Raw genomic sequence first — 14,575 nt, forward strand, 5'->3', positions numbered from 1 at the left:
ATTTTCTAAATCTATGTGAGAAAGGAAAAATGAAGACAAGAAAGAGAAAGAAAGATTAAAAAATATATATTTTAAAGTAACGAAAAAATAAGTGTCAACAATCGACAAATATTTTACTGTGTGTCTGTATGTACAGTATATATCTATTTAATTACTGCAGCGAAGTAACAGGGGAAATACTCAAATAGCATGAAGACTTGAGTTTGTTCTGGTTAGATGGAGGTTTGGAGCTTTGAATACAAAAGTTTGAATGTTTTCAGTTTTTGCAGATGTTTGAAGTCACAGACATGTAGCCCAAACAAACTTGGAGACTCTGAACAGATGTTCAGGAACTGAAACCTGTGTGATGATCTGCATAAAACTATTTGTTTCCCTTAAAAGATAATTATAAAAGATAATTATATTAGTTTAAAACAATCTTTAGTGGGATGTCTGTGAGATAATTTGACAATGTTGACAGTTTAATGTTATTGCTGAAGTAGTTTGAAACTTCATTGATACCATACAGAACATCCTGTTTTATATTCAGTGAGTATTGAAGCTTTGATTTCATATTAATTCTGCAAACTGAGAAAAGGTGAAATAATCAGACTGTTAACAATCAACTCTCAGGTTAAACATTTAGACAAAACATTTAACTGCACAATTAGTGTTTTAATTCAGTGATCATCTTATCTTTTAAGCTAAGGGTGTAAAACACACTCAAAATATAAAAATCAAAATAATAATAAAATAAAATAAAATAAAATAAAACTCTATCTCTCACCCTGGTTCCAAACCAGAGATCCTCCACAACACTGCAGCTTTCCATTTCTTTTCTTCTCTGCTTTTTCTTCTTTCTTTTTTTTATGTCTCTCTTTCTTCTTCTCTTTCCTTCCCTCTGCTCTCTTCCCTCTATATCCTTACACACCAACACTAACACACTCACACACCATGTGCATTTTGTACTAAGCCAAAAGTGTATTTATTTATTTTTATTTATTAATTTATTTTCATGTTATTGTTTTCTTGGGGTTACTGTTTGGTCCTTTTTGCTCCTCCTGTATGTACTGTCCTGTGTCATAAGGGTTTCATGTTAATCACTTGTCCTGCACTCAATTTGTGTTATTCACACTCTGCACTAAATAAAGGGGAAAAAAACAAACAAAAAACTTTTCTGTCTTGTTCAAATACTGAGTCCAAAAATTGTAACTGATGGTAATCTCTTGAGTGTCAGACATCTTAATTCAAGCTGTTTGGTAATAAGGAAGACAGCTCTGTCTATTAATATGATTTACATATCCAAGCGATATACTTCTCTTATTAGAAATATTGTTTTCTCTTGTAAAATGTGTCTTTAAGGCCCAAATAAATATCACATTGTTCTCCAAAGATGAATAGGAGTAGAGGAATTACAAAATTTTCTTGAACTACTTAAACTGAAGACATTAATCACATGAGATAGTTATTGTGATCTATCATCCTAGTAAGGAGAACTATTGAGAACTATTGTAGGATTTTGTACAGCTGCTCAACCAACTCAGTCACTGTGAGTGTCGAGCACAATAATAAACAGCAGAATCTTCAGTCTTCAGACTGTTCATCTGCAGATACACCTGCTGTCTGCTGTTGTCTCTGGAGATGGTGAACCGGCCTTGAACTGACTGAGAGTAGTATTTGCTACTACCACTTGGTTGACTGATGAATGCAACCCACTCCAGTCCTTTTCCAGGAGCCTGTCTGACCCAGTGCATAGCGTAGTCACTGAATGTGAATCCAGAGGCTGTACAGATCAGTTTGTGGGATTCTCCAGGCTTTTTAATCACTGGATCAGATTCTGTCAGAGTCTGACCATCAACACCTGTCAAGATAAAAAATAAATTAATTACATGCATTAAGCTTATAACTTGATTTGATGAAGTTAAAATGAAAACTTAAAAGTCCTCACCTGCCCAGCAGATAGTTAAAAGCAGCAGTCCTGTCCTATAGTCCATCATGTTAAACTGTGTGTCCACTGTTCTCTGTCATCCTCTCTGCAGTCAGATAAGTAGAGGTGGAGGACATCTAAAGTTTTGCATTGACTCCTCCTCACAGGGAGGAAACAACTGAATTGCAATTTACTCTCAGTTATTGAAACGCGGGAATTACTGATCTTATTTGTGTAACATCAATATTTCCCTTAATAAAGCATATTATAATGTGTGAGATGTGCAATCCAACACATATACTATTCCAAGCTCATCAGTGGATTCACAGAGGCTGTTTAACTATTAAACTCCAAGCAAACTCCAAGCAAAATTATTAAGGAATATCCTACTACAATTACTGTCAGTAGCAGAAACATCAGAGTACTGCAACATACATATCAAAATGTGATTATATACAGGAACATTTCAGTATACATACAGTACATGAAAGACAAAGGGCAATGAAGGCAGCTGTGACTGAGCAAAGATGGCAATGAGCGATATTAACTGATATAAATGATAATTGAAGGAATGAAAATGGAGGGAGCATCAGATACCACTGAAGTCACTGTGATCATGACCAATAATGAAATCAATCTGTTGTGAGTTGTTTTTTTTATGTTGCTTTTGTCGCACTACATCATGCAACACTGTTTTTGTAATATTTTGGTTTGAGGAAATTCCTTATTGAAACTGAGGGTTTAGGGATGAATGGTGTTGTATGCTGTACAGACTGAAAAGGACTTTGAGGAAATTATATAATTTGTCATTTTGTTTGGCTATATAAATAAAATAAAATAGTTTTTTTTCTGCTGTGTGTTTGTTTTTCTCGGTTGTTGGTCAGCTACAAGTAGAAAAAGAATATTAGTATTAGTGTTATTTTGAGATATTGACATGTTTAAAAACATTTAAAGATCTGCTCCCATCAGATGACTAAATGTTTCAGGATAAAGTGTCTCAACACAATGACAAATTATTTTGTATTGATGAAATGTGTTTCATTGTTAATTATTGGCCATCATTCAAAAGGAAATTTGTTTCAAAGCCCTGACATGCTTCAGTGCTTCTTATACAGTGTTTAGTGTTTTTCAGTTTTTGTACAGCTTTGCAGGCTCCTGTGTCACTGTGGCTCTCGTGCGCAGTAATAAACAGCAGAATCTTCTGGTTTCAGACTCTTCACCTCCAAGTACACAACATTTCTGGAAGTATCTTTAGTAATGGAAAATTGACCTTGGAGACTTTGGGCAAATATTGTACCAGTTCCGCTATCAATGCGTCCGATCCATTCCAGTCCTTTCCCTGATTTCTGACGAATCCAGTGCAGCCAAGCTAGAGAAAGTCCTTCCACTTTACAGGACAGAGTGATTGACTCAGTCTCTAGAGAGCTGCTCAGATATGGAAATTCATATTAAAACATAGTTAGTTGCTTTAGGTAAGAAGATAATTAAAACTTTTAACTTTTAAATTAAACTACTTTTAAAACCCAATTAAACTATCACTGGTTCCAAAAAGATCTTTTGGTGTAAAGGAAATTTCTTTCATCGTTGTCGTCTTCTTGAACTACTTGAACTGAGGACATTAATCATGTGAGGTAATGGGGGACTAATGGATCCTCCTGTATGTGAACATTGCTGGGAAAACTGTTATAGCCAGTTAATCCTTATGTTCCCTCTCAAGTTTGGATTTTCTTTTCTTTTCCTTTTTTTTTTTTTTTTTAATTGTTTACTTTTTACTTTTCCTTAGTTACCCAAAATATTCACTTAAGTGCCAACATGACAGTGAACACAGAAAAGCAGAAGATGCATTGTTGAAAGATATATTTAAAGGACTAGTTTTCTTTGTTTGATCTACTTTATTATTTATTTATGTTTTATTGGCTTTGAATATTTTGAAAACTCATCATGTTATTAATCCTTGTTTATTTATTCGTCTAAATTAAACCTCCAATATATCAGAATGTTCCACACAAATACCTAATATCTCATTTTCATGATTCAGCACCTTATTAAAGTGTGAACTGTGAAATGAAATGTATTTTGTACATGAAAAAGCATGAACGTATACTTCATAAAAATTAATCATGCAAAGTAGTTTATCAGCCCAGAGATGATGAGTATGATTTTGCACAGCTGCTCAACCAACTCCAGTCACTGTGAGTCTCGAGCACAATAATAAACAGCAGAATCTTCAGTCTTCAGACTGTTCATCTGCAGATACAGCTGCTCTCTGCTGTTGTCTCTGGAGATGGTGAACCGGCCTTGAACTGACTGAGAGTAGGATTTGCTACTACCACCACCATAACTGATATAAGCAATCCACTCCAGTCCTTTTCCAGGAGCCTGTCTGACCCAGTTCATGTTGTAGCTACTGAATGTGAATCCAGATGTTGTACAGGTCAGTTTGTGGGATTCTCCAGGCTTTTTAACTGCTGGTTCAGATTCTGTCAGAGTCTGACCATCAACACCTGTCAAGATAAAAAAGGAAACAGTTATTTGTTGTAACTTTTTTGTGTTACTTTTTGAAGACATCTTCAACTCAAGATCAGTGAAAATCTTCACCTGCCCAGCAGATAGTGAAAAGCAGCAGTCCTGTCCTGTAGTCCATCATGTTAAACTGTGTGTCCACTGTTCTCTGTCATCCTCTCTGCAGTCAGATAAGTAGAGGTAAAAGACATCAAGGTTTTGCATTGACTCCTCCTCACAGGGAGGAAACAACTAAAGTGTTCTTGATTCCCAGTTTGGTGAAACTACATTAAATATTTACAGACCAGGAGGTTTCAATCTAAATCTATACATTTAAAAATACTGTGGCATGTTTTAAATCGCGTAACTTGGTTATCAACATTACCACAACAGTAGTTTAGGCACAACTGCAATAGCTTCCAGTATATAAACGTTACTGGCTAAATTGTCAAAACCAGGTATTCATAAATTCTTGCAGAACAATTCCCAGTAAGCATTGTAAGATTACTTGACAAACTCAGAAGGAGTGTCAAGAGACTCTACTTAAATAACCTGGATCAGTCGTATAACAGCTGGTGAATAATCAGAAATGTTTAATCAGATCTACTGACTTATTTAAAGTGATCTGCCCCCTTAAGAGGACTAAATGTTTCATGTTTTATTGTTTGCTATCGTTCAATGGGAATTTTATTTTAAAGCCCTGACATGCTTCAGTGCTTCTTATACAGTGTTTAGTGTTTTTCAGTTTTTGTACAGCTTTGTAGGCTCCTGTGTCACTGTGGCTCTCGTGCGCAGTAATAAACAGCAGAATCTTCTGGTTTCAGACTCTTCACCTCCAAGTACACAACATCTCTGGAAGTATCCTTAGTGATAGAAAATTGGCCTTGGAGACTTTGAGCAAATATTGTGCCAGTTCGGCCATCAATGTATCCGATCCATTCCAGTCCTTTCCCTGATCTCTGACGAATCCAGTGCAGCCAAGCTAGAGGAAGTCCTTCCACTTTACAGGACAGAGTGATTGACTCTCCAGGTCTGTTGACCACTGGCTCTGAGGAGGTGAGGGACTGACCCTGAGCAGCTGAAATGACACAGGGTTTAATTGACAGGAAGCCAGCAGTCATCCAAAGCTCCCTTTCTCTTCTTCTGCTGGATACTGACTTCATTCACCTGAAATAAGAGCCAAGAGGGAGAAGCTTTGTACAACTGTCATGATGGGAACTCAGCTGAGTCTGCAACTGCAAAGGCTGATGTGAAGGATATATTGTGCAGGCATGATTTTGGAGACACAGTGTTAAAAGGTAAGAGACATCAAGAGTAAAGTTCAGTGAGCAGAAGAGTAGTGTTGTACTGAGAGAGAGAAAGTGCGTTAAAAACAGACTAAGACACCAACAATATAGATGTTGTTCAATCTTTCTTTTTACTTTTCTTAGTCATTTTTTCATAATTGTTAATTTGTGAGAAAGTGGGAGTAAAAATGTGTGATGTGTTTATTAGTATAGCATGAATTTGGATGTTTAGATGACACACATGCAGTACAAACTGCACTGTCAGACCAAACATATAAAAATGATCAGTCACCTTAGTGAGGTGGATTATTGCTGAGAGAGAAATGATGCTTAAGAAGAAGATTAGTTTTTCCTCCAAGAGCCAAGAAATTTTATTTTCTTTATTGCAGTTCATCCAGCTTTCATCACTATGTCTCACAAGCACAAAGTTAAACAGATGAAGCTGCAGTCACTGCTGACACAACAGTTAAAATGTTTTATTTGTGATGTGTTGAAGCAAGCTCACGAATGTGAAAACCTTTAACTCAGTTCATCATTTAGTTTAGATCAGCAAGAAAAGTGGACCTGAGTGTTGATAGTCGATAGTGACTGCCCTCGAGTGTTCGTCTTTTACAAGAACTGCAACATTATTTTTCACTCTCATATTGTAACCTACATTAGATTTCAACTATGATACAGATATTAATGTACCTGAACAATGATTTTAGCAACATAATTGTTCTGTCCTCTGCTGTTTTGTGTTATGAGTGCATTAAAAAACAAAATCAACAACAAAAGATTAAATAAAAATATAGTTCTTTCTCAGAGTCTATCAGCCCAGAGGTGATGAGTATTGTGGGATTTTGTACAGCTGCTCAACCAACTCAGTCACTGTGAGTCTCGAGCACAATAATAAACAGCAGAATCTTCAGTCTTCAGACTGTTCATCTGCAGATACACCTGCTGTCTGCTGTCGTCTCTGGAGATGGTGAACCGGCCTTGAACTGACTGAGAGTAGTATGTGCTACTACCATCATAACTGATATAAGCAACCCACTCCAGTCCTTTTCCAGGAGCCTGTCTGATCCAGTGCATGCTGTAGTCACTAAATGTGAATCCAGATGTTGTACAGGTCAGTTTGTGGGATTCTCCAGGCTTTTTAACTGCTGGTTCAGATTCTGTCAGAGTCTGACCATCAACACCTGTCAAGACAAAACGAAAACTGTTATATGTTTTTAACTTTTTGAAGATGACTTCAGCTTAAGATCAGTGAAAATCTTCACCTGCCCAGCAGATAGTTAAAAGCAGCAGTCCTGTCCTATAGTCCATCATGTTAAACTGTGTCCACTGTTCTCTGTCATCCTCTCTGCAGTCAGATAAGTAGAGGTGGAAGACATCAAAGTTTTGCATTGACTCCTCCTCACAGGGAGGAAACAACTAGACTGGACTTGGCCAGCATTTTGGTCGGCTGTTAAAATTACAGTATAAACTGTATTTGTGCTTCCAGCCAAATGTGTTATGATTCATGCATGATGTCTTTTGAAATCAGACTTTTGATCTGAAAATAAAAGTAATAATAATTAGAAGCACAAACACAACAGAAAAATCAACCAGTCACATACATAACAGATGAAATGTTGCAAGATTTTGTTGCCAACTCTGAATTAACAGATGCAGGGTTTCCTAAAACACACTGCAAACTGTTCACAACTGTATTATCATCCAAACAAAAATATTTTCATACTGTACTTACACGAGCAGATAATTGAATTAATGAAATGATAGGCACTAATGTAAAGTATGTGAGGGGTAAAAACAACAATATAGGCCTTTAAATATTCTGATATTCATTCATCTGTCTGGCAAGGAGCAAAAGGCCATCTACCAATTTTTTGAATATATTTTGGGCTGAAGACATTTCACCGGTCTAATTATCATCTGATCCGTGAAGCTCTCTGATCAAATGTTTTTCAACTTGTTTCCCCTTTAAACTAATTTCATATGATGTATAGTTCTTACTTGTGAATGTGACATTGGTAATTTAAATTATACTTTTACAGTTGAAAGAATTATCACTGTGAGTGATGTAAGATCTTTTGCTTCATCCAGCTGATAAGAAAACAACATCATCTTATTGATGACAACGTCATCTTGTTGTCTGTGGAGGTTTTTGTGCAGCTGCTTCACTGTCTTCAGTCATTGCGCTTTGTCGAGCACAGAGGTCATGTAAGCAAAGAAAATCATCATCCATCAAACTTGTCAGACTCAGTCAGACTTTAACAAAAAAAGGTCTTCTTTGTGTTGAAGGATACATTATTCTCCTACCATAAATACAAAGCATTGAGAATAAATTCCAGAAAATAATATTTTCCATTCTGTAAAAAAATGTAGTTCAGTGTTTTCTTATCTGAAAGTTTGTAAGGTTTAAAATCTGTCCCAATAATTCTGTCACATATAAAATGAGAATTCCTGATGGTGTTTTTATAAGGGATGAAAAGTTTGCATAGACCTCCCTCTACAGGTTTAAAATGGAACGTTTTAGTATCACAGCTCTGTTTCATGAGCATAAAACCATAATACATGCAATTTATTCTTACTAGTCCACTGAGTTAAACATAAATAGTTTATTTCTACAGGAGAAGGGGAGGATATAAAAAAAGATTGAACAGAGTATTCAAGCAGAAAAGTTTCTGTCCTTGTTCAGACCCCTGTATATCCTTGGCCTCTTCTCGCACATTGTGCCTTCGCTGCACATTTGCATGTTCAAATTCTGTCTATCTTTGAATTTTTATGCTTTATATTTTTTTCTTATTCTAATGAGCATCCTTTATTACACACTAGCAGTTCTAGCACAGCCTCAGGAGTATGCCACCCTATGTTTCACTGCACATATTGTATGAGCATGTGATAAATAAAACCTTTGAATATTGAATCTTTCAAGATATTATTCTGACCGTATGAAAAACTTGTCTAAAATGTAATAATTTCATTATTATTTGAGTAGAGGAATGAAATGTTTATCTTCTGGAGTAATAGTCTTAAATCTTGATGAGGTAGTTGACAGTTTTATTTTTTATTTCTTGGCAAAATTACAAAGAATATTTTTTGCACACTGTTTATGGTTCTTTGAATGGATGAGCATACTATTTATTTTACTTCACCTTTGCATAAAACAGGAAATTGTTTTTTTAGTAAGCTCTAGTATCATGAAATACTGATAAAAATGTTTAATGAAATCTTTGTAGTGAAGAAGAGTCAAGATGAAGTAGGTTTAAAGTCAAACACATTTAAACACCAAACAACTTCTCTGTCAGAGACTACGCTCTTCAGTCCTCTCACTGACACACAGACACACACTTCACTTCCATATGAGTCACATTTATTTGCATATTGTTGAATAAATAATTGTATATTTCTTGTTACTTCTGTTTATTACTTTGAGGTGAAACATTCAGTCTTTCCTCATAAGTTTCCAGACTGAATATATACTTAAACATGATATATTGTTAATTTAGTGAACTTATAATGGTGCTATGATTTTGTTTAAAATGACATTTAAAATAGTTTGCCATCTATTAATGTATTAATGTAGAAAAACAAATTGTAGTCTAATATTGCATGGGTCAAGGATAAGATATTACAATAGTTAAATTTGTGTAATAAAAAATTAAGTATCATCCAACAACAAACAAACAAACAAAAAAGCAAAACAAAAGAAACATTAGATTTCACAATCTGCCTTTGGTCCACGTTATGAATTGTAAATTAAAAATAGACTGAAATTGTTAAAGGGTTATATCTACTTTTGGTGTCTACTTTTTTAAAAAAAAAAATACTGTATATATTTCTTTACTTGTATACGTAAATCAATCATTTTCCAAAAAAATGTGAAGTGACAACAAAATCATGTAACAGTACGAGTTTTCTGCAGCTGTGCGGAGGTTTGGAGTTTTACATAAGATACTTTTATTGGTTTCTGTGTTGCAGATGTTTGAAGCCACAGACATTCAGTGAAACTTGGAGTCTCTAGAGAGCTGCTCACATACTCAAATTCCTGTAAAAAAAAACTAAAAACAAAAGGTGCTTTATAAGTAAGGAGAAAATTAAAATCCTTGTTTGGAAATATTGTTAAAAAGTATCCTCTCTCACAAAACTTTCCTTTAAAAAGCAAATAAAATATCTATGGTTCCAAAATAGATGTTTTGGTGGGAAAGAACGACATTTCTTGAACTAACTGAACTGAAGGACATTAATCATGTGAGATAAAGGGGTCTGATGAGTGCTGTAGAATTTTGTACAGCTGCTCAACCAACTCAAACACTGTGCATCTCGAGCACAACAATAAACAGGTCTTTAACTGACTGAGAGTAGTAGATGTAGCTACTGGTATCACTGATAGTAGCAACCCACTCCAGTCATTTTCCAGCAGCCTGTTTGATCCAAGCATTCCAGTAATGAGCATTAAACCCTGAATATGTGCAGGTCAGTCTGTGAGATTCTCCAGGCCTTTTAACCACTGATTCAGACTCAGTCAATGTTTGACCCTCAGCACCTACAGAAATGTAAACAGATCATTGGCTATTACAATCACATTGTCTTTATGTGTGTGTGTGTGTGTGCTAAGGTGCACTGTCATACTGATGTACATGTCATTATATATCTGATCTCCTGTTGCCCCCTGCAGGTGTTTGTAAAAACAAAAAGTTGGATGTTTTTGTAAAGGGCCCCAGCTTACTTAAACCAGTGTGTGTTTTCTTTTGCACAGTAATACACAGCAGAGTCTTCTGGCTTTAAGTAAGACAGTCTCAGATGAACCATGCTGTTGCTATCATCTCTGCTGATTTCTACACGTCCACTCAAACTGCTAGCATAAGTGTTTTTACTGGCATCGGAAAAAACAATTCCTATCATTTCCAGTGCTTTTCCTGCAGGTTGTCTGATCCAGAGCATAACACAGCAGCTAAATGTGAAGCCAAATCCCCTGCAGGAGAGACCGAGAGTCTCACCAGGCTTTTTCACTACTGAACTGGAAGGAATGGACTCCATACTCTGACCTGTACAACCTGATGAGATGAAAGGAGAGATGAACCACAGAAGAAAGTGAGACAAACAGTCATCTGGGAAGTTTTCTGGTATCACTGACTGACCATCAGTTGATGTTGTCTGATAAAAGATAAAACAACAAGAAGCAGGAGAACTCACAGGACAGAGAGAGAGCAACCAGCAGAAGAGTGAGTGTGTTCATCATCCTGAGGCTGGAGATGTGACCTCTGATGCTCCACAAGAACAACAAGACCAGTCAGCAGGACAGAAGTACACTGCACACACTGAAGATTTGCATCAGAGTATCATGGGGAGGGAGTCGTTCATTCACTGGCAGTCTGCTATAGTTTAATTTGATTGTATAGTTCTGTTCATTTTTTCACTGATTGCCCATCAATGTGGGATACAATATCACATCCAACAACTAGAAAAAAAGATAAAGTGAGTTTCTTAGCTTCAATATTTGTGAGTTACAAAACGTTCAACAAATCAGCTGAATTGAAGCATCACTTTTCTTTTCTTATTTCAAATATATCCACCATTTTCATCCATGTCTGACAAATCTATCTCTCTATGTTTGTCACTTGCATGAAAAAACAAAACAAAACACTTTATTACAGATGAAAGTACATTATTGTAATGCTTGAATATTGCACTCATTGCTCACAACCGGAGTCCTCCACCAGGAAGAAAAAACAGAAAGCTTGGAGGCCTGCAACGTGAGAGCAGTGGGATGCTGATGGATAGGGAGTGACGGGAATATCAACAGACAGCAGGATGATAAGCAATGTGCGATCATTGGACTATTGCCTGTACTGTGGGGGAAACTGAACAGTGCATCAGATGCGTCAGATACTGACCCGTCTCATCGCCCTAGTGCTGCTCGTCGCTCTGGGACTTGGTTCAGAGCTGCAGGTCCAGGTCTCTCGATTTCAAGCAGGGAGATGGCATGTGTTTCTTTTTCACCTGCCCAGAAGATCATTAAAAGTAGCAATTCTGTCATCCACCCCATCATCAACAAAAAAACAAACACCTGAAATAGTTTCTGCTTGTAATATCATTACTCAAAATCTCAACTTTGACAAAAAATGACATCAGGAGATATGATATGCTGTTTACCATCTTAAAGAATGTCTACAATGCAATTTTCATACTGTACATGCACATAACCTGAAATCAATGACTGATTGGAAATCTAAAAATTGAATATATATATTTTTAAATGGTAATTTCTTAATAATAGAGTAACATAAAGTTACATAATTGGATAACATTAGAAATATCTAAGAGATGAAATGAAATGTATTAAAAACATACAATAAATGACAGTTTGGAGAAGTTGTGAAACTCGCTGGTTGAGATCAGGCAGCTGAGGGGTGAGTAGAGCAAAGGCTCAGTCACTCTTATGACAAGGTGAGATTTTGTAACCAGTAGTAGGAACCAACATGAAGATCTCAAGCAGTGAGCAGGTTTGTACTGGAGGAAAAACAAACAGCTGCCAGCAGCAGTATCAGAACTACAGAGAACTTGGTTGATATTGAAGCTGAACTTCTTTCCTAATTCTGGTAATTTTAATTGTATTGTAATAAAGCAGACTGAAGATGAAGGCTTCAAGTTTTTTTTTTACACAGTTTGCAGATTGAGGTGATGCAACTGGATTGGATTGTAAGAGAAGCATTTTTTTCATCAATATTAAGTTGGCTGATGAGTGATAATTAAATGTATTTACAAAAGTCATTGTGATTTAGATAAAAGTGTAATGTATTTATTTATAACGATGAAGTCATGGATGAGGCCAATTTGTCACCTGAATTCCTTTACTCCTCACTCTTTTAAGTGTTGACATTATCAGTCAGAAAGGAGATAATTTTGGGGAGATGCATGTGGTAATGTTACCTCTTGCATGTCTTTTTCATAAATATAAAAGTTTATTTTTGATTTTTTTTTTCACTATGGGAATACACACTGTGATATAATAATAATTTAAACATGAAATCAATTATTGTTAAAAGTAAATGAACAATATGTTTTAAGCTTTCATACCAGTTTTTTATATGGTTTCTTTCTGTTTATTCTTTCATTTTTGAAACAGTGAACTGGTGTTGAAATCATTAGTGGTCTGAGGGCTCCTCCTCTGGTGGCTTCATGATACAAGTGTTCAGGCACTGAGGGGTTTTTGCTCAGGTCTGCTGATGGTTTGTGTTATTGTGGGTCTCTGGCACAGTAATACACAGCAGTGTCTTCAGGCTGCACATTCTGTCCGTTCAGAGTCACTCTGTTGCTGGAAGAGTCTAAGTCGATACTGAACTTGTTCTTTAGTGAATCTTTGTAGTCTGTGGTGTATCCAACAACTGCACCTCCAATCCACTCCAGTTCTTTCCCTGCAGGCTGTCTGATCCAATGTGTGCGATGGCTACTGACAGAATAAGAGACCTGACAGGTGATGGTCAGACCTTTACCTGGCTGCACAGTCACTAAGGCTGGCTGTGTCAACTGTTCACACTTCACACCTGTTAAAAGAGGAAAATGTTTTGTTACAGATGATCAAGTTACACTACAAAAGAAGAACTGCTGACTATGACAAATCCAGAGAGACTCACAGGATCCAGCTGCCAACAGCAGCAGCAGAGCTTCAGAGAACATGGTTTATGGTTAAACTGATGTGTTGTGATCTCCACTGACAGTCTGAAGTTTTTATAGCTGAGAAACAAGGAGGATCACTGAATTTGCATAGAATCAAACACATGAAGCATTAATGTTGATCTAACTGGAGCCTAATAGAAGAGTCTGTTGTATGAGCCTTGATGAAACTTTATAATCTGCTTGTTTTTTTCACTGTAATCTATACTGAGTCCTCTTGAGTGTAATTTGTTGTTACACACAAGCTTGTTAACACTGTGGTTCCAGACTAATATTGATTCAAAACCCAACAACTTACTAGAAATTTATTGTTCAATAGTTCATTATTAATGGTAATTTCATGACAAACTTAGTCTCGACACAATATCCCTGCATTTAAGGAAAACAAGTCTACTCTCTCAAGTAATGTTTTTCTGCTTTAATTGTAAATTATTTTGTATGCAGATGTATTGTTATGACACACACAATTGTGCCAACTGAGCAAATTCTAGTATCATTACAAACAACATAGTGGATTAGGATTGTTGTAACTAAATTAATATTAATTTAAAGGGCTGTCATCCATCATGTATAATGAAAAACATATTCATTAACATTGCAATAAAAGTGATCATAGGCATAGTGTGTTAGCTTTCTCTAAGCTATGTAAGTTAAGTAAGATTTTCTTTTCCCAGAGATAATTCCTCCTATATCAGATTCATGATTGGCCTACATATGCCATTTGGTAAAAAAGCAAATGGTAATTTAAGACATATCCAGCTGCATGGCTAAAAAGACAAGCTTAGTAAATTTTGTATTTGTATTATTATTAGATATGTTTTAAATTAAGAATTCACTAGATTGCTGTTCTAAAATTCAATAGCCTTGTTGTACTGTAGTCTTAATATTATATTAAACACATTGGAGGTTAAAGCTATTCTAAATTAAAAGAAAATATATTTAAATAGAGTTTTACTTACTTTCTATAGTAGTATGTAATGTAAATAGTATGAAAACCTATTTTTGCATAAAAGACTTTTAATGGTTTCAGTGCTGCAGATGTTTGGAGTCACAGATGTGGAGCCTCTGGAGATAAACAGCTGCTCAATAACTGAAACCTGTGTGATGATGCACAAAAACTAAATCCTGTTGCTTAGAGGAAAAACTGTATGTGTTAGTTCATGCATTGATGTGATATTTTCTTTAATAATAATCACATTTTGCCTTTATCTTTGGTGGT

The 14,575-nt window shown here is 35.8% G+C and overlaps 1 protein-coding gene and 1 gene segment (V, D, J or C); both read right to left on the reverse strand.

Moving 5' to 3' along the window:
- Window positions 1–14,575, reverse strand: part of LOC137201474 (immunoglobulin gamma-1 heavy chain-like) — an 86,835-nt gene that overhangs the window by 56,324 nt on the left and 15,936 nt on the right.
- Window positions 5,156–13,359, reverse strand: LOC137168209 (uncharacterized). The gene is made up of 5 exons (XM_067570713.1): window positions 13,317–13,359; window positions 12,947–13,226; window positions 10,680–10,736; window positions 6,566–6,895; window positions 5,156–5,551 (listed from the first exon to the last, which is right to left on the reverse strand). Exons 1-5 carry the CDS (start codon window positions 13,357–13,359, stop codon window positions 5,182–5,184), a joined length of 1,080 nt encoding a protein of 359 aa, XP_067426814.1. The 3' UTR covers window positions 5,156–5,181.

The sequence above is a fragment of the Thunnus thynnus genome, chromosome 17 (genome assembly GCF_963924715.1).
Source record: "Thunnus thynnus chromosome 17, fThuThy2.1, whole genome shotgun sequence".
NCBI classification, from domain to species: domain Eukaryota; kingdom Metazoa; phylum Chordata; class Actinopteri; order Scombriformes; family Scombridae; genus Thunnus; species Thunnus thynnus.

Excerpts from the sequence above, each read along its gene's own strand:
- LOC137168209 (XM_067570713.1), bottom strand. The coding sequence starts at position 13,359 with ATGTTCTCTGAAGCTCTGCTGCTGCTGTTGGCAGCTGGATCCT. Across the intron at positions 10,737-12,946 it reads CAGCCTGAAGACACTGCTGT|GTTGTACAGGTCAGAGTATG; the intron begins GTATTACTGTGC and ends TCATCTCATCAG. Across the intron at positions 5,552-6,565 it reads TATTGTGCTCGAGACTCACA|AAGAAGAGAAAGGGAGCTTT; the intron begins GTGACTGAGTTG and ends AGTATCCAGCAG.